This window comes from Poromitra crassiceps (assembly GCF_964638095.1).
Source record: "Poromitra crassiceps genome assembly, chromosome: 12".
NCBI lineage: Eukaryota > Metazoa > Chordata > Actinopteri > Beryciformes > Melamphaidae > Poromitra > Poromitra crassiceps.
The window spans coordinates 33,878,687-33,884,686 of NC_139632.1; the positions used below are offsets into that span (position 1 = coordinate 33,878,687).

General features: G+C 42.2%; 1 protein-coding gene across 5 annotated transcripts in view; it reads right to left on the reverse strand.

The window, feature by feature from the left end:
• Positions 1-6,000, reverse strand: part of patj (PATJ crumbs cell polarity complex component) — a 130,473-nt gene that overhangs the window by 82,419 nt on the left and 42,054 nt on the right. For all 5 annotated transcript variants that reach the window (XM_083648471.1, XM_083648470.1, XM_083648469.1 and 2 more), the window contains exon 18: positions 5,080-5,241. In XM_083648471.1, the coding sequence (XP_083504597.1) occupies positions 5,080-5,241 (162 nt within the window). The remainder of the gene's footprint in view (positions 1-5,079; positions 5,242-6,000) is intronic.

The window sequence follows — 6,000 nt, forward strand, 5'->3', positions numbered from 1 at the left end:
TTCCTCTTGTGTTTTTCCCTTTTTCCTTTCTTTCATTTACCCTTTAGTGTTTAAAATTAGGGAACACTTGAAAATCTTCCCTGTATGTATGGTTACTTGTGTTTTAAATGTTTTACCGTAGGCTATATTCCTCTAATCAGAATGGATTCCTTTTATAATGTTGTGGATTTATATAGCACCTTTCACAGAACCCAAGGTCGCTTAAATTCTGTAGTGTTTCTCTGTTTTGTTGTATGCTGTGTATATAAAGCAATTTGAACTGCAGTCCATGTCTGAAATAAATAATGTTTAATAAAGTTTAACATGACCATGATTAGGTGTTAACAGTGTTTCTCAACCACTGAGTCGTGGCCCACTGCTGGGCTCAGAGTGCCATCAAGTGAGCCGCTCCAGTTAAGATGCTTCTTAAGAGCCTTCTATTTTTTTAATTTTTCTCGACTGTTAAGAAGGCGTTTGGGAAACACTTCTTTGGAGCCTTCTTAACTCCTTAAGAAGCTTCTTAACTCCTTAAGAAGCTTCTTAACTCTTAAGAAGCTTCTTTGTTGGGAAACTCAGCCATTGTTGACTATGCCTGTCATAATGTAACAATGTACCAGAACTACCCTAAGTAACAAATCTATGAAGGTATTATTGTATGAAATGTTTCTGTTGGGCCTGCTGGTCCGCTATGAAGGAAACCCTCCAAAATGTGGCGGAAAAGTCATGGAATTGTAATATAAAGATATGATCAAACCAAGGTACTGTCCTGGAAGAGCCGTGATCATTATTAATAATTTACCATTTTATCCAAAGCGATGTACATGTGAAATTTTAATACAACACAAGCAAGGATCTAGTGAGGAGAGAACAAGTGTAAAGTGCCATAAAGCTAATATAAGTTCTGGTCCAACATACTAGATCAACAGTGTTGTGTTAGACAGACTCATGCCACGTCTGGTCAGGTTGAATACCAAGAGGCAGAGCACAGAGAGCATATTATAGAGATCTACCAACCAGCCGCAGAAAAAATATGAATGGTGGTGAACGGAGAGACGATACTTTTTTTTTAATCCTGTATGAATTGTGCTATGCAAGTCCACATGTAAATTTTGTAAATTTAAAAGATAACTTTGCATGTCAAGGAAGTTGCAGTTTGTCGTGAAACTGAAACGTAACGTTTAGTTTTGTATGAAACTCGCTCAATCAACTACATCTATCGTCTCGCACAATATACAGTACGTCACACCAACACCAACATGGCCTGGCGGGAGAGACGTCATTTACGCGACGGGTTGTGTGTCGTCTTTCTGATTCATAACTTATATAGTGCAACAGTTTTATGACAAACTGTGACTTTCTTGACTTGCAAAGTGATCTTTTAAATTGACAAACATCATATGTGTGCACCTCATGGCACAATTCAAACGGGATTAGGGATGTAACGATAACCGGTTTTAATGATTGATAACCATGATCAAATTCCTTACGATAATACCGTCCATCATCATCAACCAAAGTTGGCAACAGTTTCCCAGATGCAGACGTGCAGCCTTGGAGAAATGATTTCAGTGAGTGAGTGTATCAATCCTTTTTGGGTCTGAGTTTTCAATATAAAAATGATTTCAGTGAGTCTCTCAGTACTTTTTGAACATTTTCAGCAATTTTTACGAATACTGTGATAATACGATAACCGTGATAATTTTGGTCATGATAATCGTGATGTGAAATTTTCATACCGTTACCTAAACGGGCTAAAAAAAAAGGACTCTTGCCATTCACCACCATTCTTTCTTTTTTTTTGCGGCTGGCTCGCATAGGGCTGGACTGGAAGGGGACGGACTTTGGCTCCCTCTATAGGACTAGTATGAAATAAAGCTCAAAGGTTGTCCCAAACAAATATCTCAAAAACTATACATCACATTGCTTATATAACTTTGTGAGTGTCAGCAGAAGTAACTAAAGGGTCCCAAATATATAGTGTTAAATTATATATAGTGTTAAAGTTGTGTGAACTGTCAGTTTTAAAATGTGTGAATAATAGTCAAAAGTACAGCCTGCCAGAGTCAGACGCACTCAAGTCAGGCTCCATAGGGTCCATTTATAAAGACGGAAAAGAGCATAACACTTAAAACTGCGATTTCTCAAACAGTACAAAAGATCAATTCAAGCTGAAGTGAGGTGATGGAGTCCTAAACGTGGTCAGTCGTTGAGAGTTTAAATGGAGTGTCTAGCTTAAAGTATGGAGGAGTAAGAGCGCATGGTTTCACCATGAACTGCCGTTTCAAATGAACGGCAGTTGCAACCCGGAAGTCTGCTGAAGCTGTTGGTTATACCAACATTCTGATCCCTCGTATTGAGGCAGTCCATGAGGTGAGAAGGTGTTGACAGCACGTTACAACAGGTTAACAAGGTGAAGAAGTTATTCCTCATTTCATGGTGACTTTACAAACCGCACCAGGCACTTCTGCCCACTCTGCTCCACATAACAGCAGATTACCGACGCCGGCGCGGCCTCCCCTCTCCCCTCCTCTCCTCTCCTCCTCTCCTCTCTCCATCTCCTCTCCTCTCCTCTGCCAGGATCCAAAGCCCTCACAGAGCAGAAGGCTATCCATGTGTTTTGTGTTCTCCCTGGTGTGGAGACCCTGGGCATCGCCCGCACTGCGTGCCAACTTTCAGCTGGCAGAACAAAGACGGCCTGTATTTATAGACCCAGCAACACCAACAACATGAACAACAACATGGCTACAGGTGGAGAGGAGTCAGAACTCCTACAAGATCCTCTGCAAAGAGGTTGCCGCTGTCAAAAAGTGGAAATATCTCAAAATGTAGCAGGAACTATGAGCGAAATATATATATATAAAAAAAAAAGTATTATTTTGTAAAAAGTAGTGAAAGGTTTCCATGGTTTTGAGGCTCCACAGATACACAGGGCAGTTTTTTTCTGCAGGGTGAAGCAGGGAGCGGTGACCCCTGGTGACCTTTTTAATGCTGTTTGAGAGAAACTTCCAGCTGAAATGAACAACAGCAGCAAAACTCAAGCTGATTCTCTACCAACAAGCCAGAATAATTTCACTTCTACAACTGAGACAACTGAATCCAGATTTCAAATACTTTCTTCTAGTTTAGTCAAGACATTGGCTTTAAAAAACATAAAATACATAAAATATAAGATGCAAAAAAAAACTTTTCCAGCCCTGCAGACACTTTAAGTGTTGAGGTCTTTTCAGACCAAAAGCGAATAATCTGTGCGAATAAATCGCACGGCAATTAAAACAAACAGACCCATTTATCTTTTTGCGACTATAGACCTTATTCGATATTATTTTGTGTCATATTGTTGACAAACCGCAACCGTAATGTAGCCTGGCCGAGCGTATAGCAACAGTTATGGCTTTGTCAAAGAGAAGTGATGAAAAAATAAGTTTGGTCGGAGGTGCGAACCCCTATAAAAAACTGACTTAGAGTAAAGATAACTCATTATATTGCCAGGTATAACGTACCGGACATTTATAACTACCTTGTGAATACAGTATTGGCATACACGTCTCAGGAGCTGAAGGCTTTCAAATCCCTTGAGTCCTATAACTATTTCATCTGTGACAATTGGTCTGACATTTTTACGTTTGTGCCACTAACGACATCATCATCATCATCATCATCATCATCATCATCATCATCATCATCATCAAGCATTGTCTTGACAGCAAAGGTAAATAACCGTAACGTTAAATGTTTGTTTGAAATGATCTGACGCTTGCATGAGCCCAATGTTTGCTACTAACGTTAGCCTCTGGTCTCTTTCACGTTTGTGGACAGTAGCTAACACCTGGGCTTTTATTGCTGCTATTACTACAGCCGTGTATTATTACACAGCACACTATCGCTGTTGTGAAATAGCTCCTGACGCAGTAAAAACACCATTAAATAGGCTAGTAAGTAACGTTGGCTAGCGTCCTAAGCTATGACAGCTGTCAGTCACTTTTAAACAGCGCGCTGCGGAATGTCAACAATATCGCAGCGGTGGGCGTGCCCGTACGTGAGTTACGTCATTGGAATAAGAACTCCGACTGTGACGTCACCTGTGCTCGGATTTTCTCTGCCGAACTCGGGGGAGCCTCACCAGCCCCAACTTCAAAAATCCAAGATGGCTGCTCCGCTCTTCAACAGTAGTTAAAATCGTAGTAAATACTGTTTATTAGCACTTCTGTCTTTTTGTGTCTCATTAAATCAGTTGTACACACAGTACTGTCTAACCTTGATCTTTGTGGACATGTTGCTACAGTGCTTTAATGCGCAAAATACAGTGAAATGCGTTGTTATCAACTGTTATGGCTAACAATGGCTAGCAATTCGATTTTTTGTTTTGTTTTGTTTGTTTAATAAAAGTGGTCACATTTACAGATATTGGTGCAGCTTTCAGCAGCTATAATCCACAAACAGCCACAGTGGCCTTCAGAAGCTCAGACTGCTCCACCTGGAATACGTTTCCCCATCTGACTGGCAACACATCACAAAGATAACCATTCAATCACATCAATCACCATCAAATGAACACGGGAGGGAGACAGACAGACAGAGAGACAGACAGACAGACAGACAGACAGACAGACAGACAGACAGACAGACAGGCAGGCAGGCGGGCAGGCAGACAGACAGCTAGGCAGACAGACAGACAGGCAGAGACAGACAGACAGGCAGGCAGGCAGACAGACAGGCAGAGACAGACAGACAGGCAGGCAGACAGACAGACAGACAGACAGACAGGCAGAGATAGACAGACAGGCTCTTGTCTTATTGCCTTCTACCATCTTTCACTCGACTGACAGGCTGAGAGTCACTAACAGGAAACACTTTGGCAACAAGACTGGACCGACATGTCCTTGGGCGAGAGAGAGAGAGAGAGAGGGAGGGAGAGAGAGAGAGGGAGGGAGAGAGAGAGAGAGACAGACAGAGGGGGAGTGAGAAAGCAGCTGGTATAGTAGGCACTAGGCAGAAAGCAGCTGGTATAGTAGGCCGTGGCACTAGGCACCGTAACATGTAGGCACCACGGTAGGTAGACCGCTGGCACTGGTTTACCATGCAACTGTACAGAGCACTCACCTGATAGTCCAGGATGCTGAACCCCAGGCCTCTGTCTGACTCTTTCTGCAGCTCCACCAGCTGAATGTCTGGAGACCACAGAGCCAACTCCCCCGAGTCGGAGGTGGACTCCTCCGCAGAGGAGTCTGCTTCCTCTGGCTCCTCCTGTGAGGCTGCTCGCTCCTGCACATACACCACCACAACACATTTACATAGACACATAGAGCTGCAACCATTCATTGATTAGTTGACAACTAAAAAATTAAGCCGTCATCTTGGAACATTTTTCACTATTTTCTGACATTTTATAGACCAAAGTAATTGATTAATCAAGAAAATAATCAACAGATGAATTGCCAATGAAAATAATTGTTTAGGTCAAATGTGTAAAAGTGATGGAGCTTATGCTCAACACTGCACAGTTGCAGAGTTAGCTGCCTGTGACTATTCACCTTATCATTTGCCCATATCAGGACGCTTCTGCATGATGCCATTTTGTAATCCTTCTTCCGTTTTAGACCCGGAAGTGGATTACTCCTACCTTCATCATTTTCAGACTTGCCAAAAAGCTGTTTTCAAGCAACAAAAAACAAACTGTATTTTTTCGGATGAGAACGTAACATTCCAAATATGTGATCAGTTTATCAGAATAACGCCTATTTGGACATTTTTAACGAGCAGCGAGGACTGAGAGCGCTGGCTGTGTGACGGGTCGGACTATCTGTCAACCCCTACTGTACTGGCAGTGAGAAAACACTGTCGACGACGTGCTTTTGTAACTTAACGTTAAATGCAGACCGGGTACAGCCATCGACTCCTCGCAGCAGTAACGCTATGAACATGTAACTGAAGTTGGTCGCAGTGTAGCTGCTGAATGTTGCAAAACTTCATCCATAGTTTACAGTTTATCGATATTTACAATGCAACCGGCCGGCTAACGCT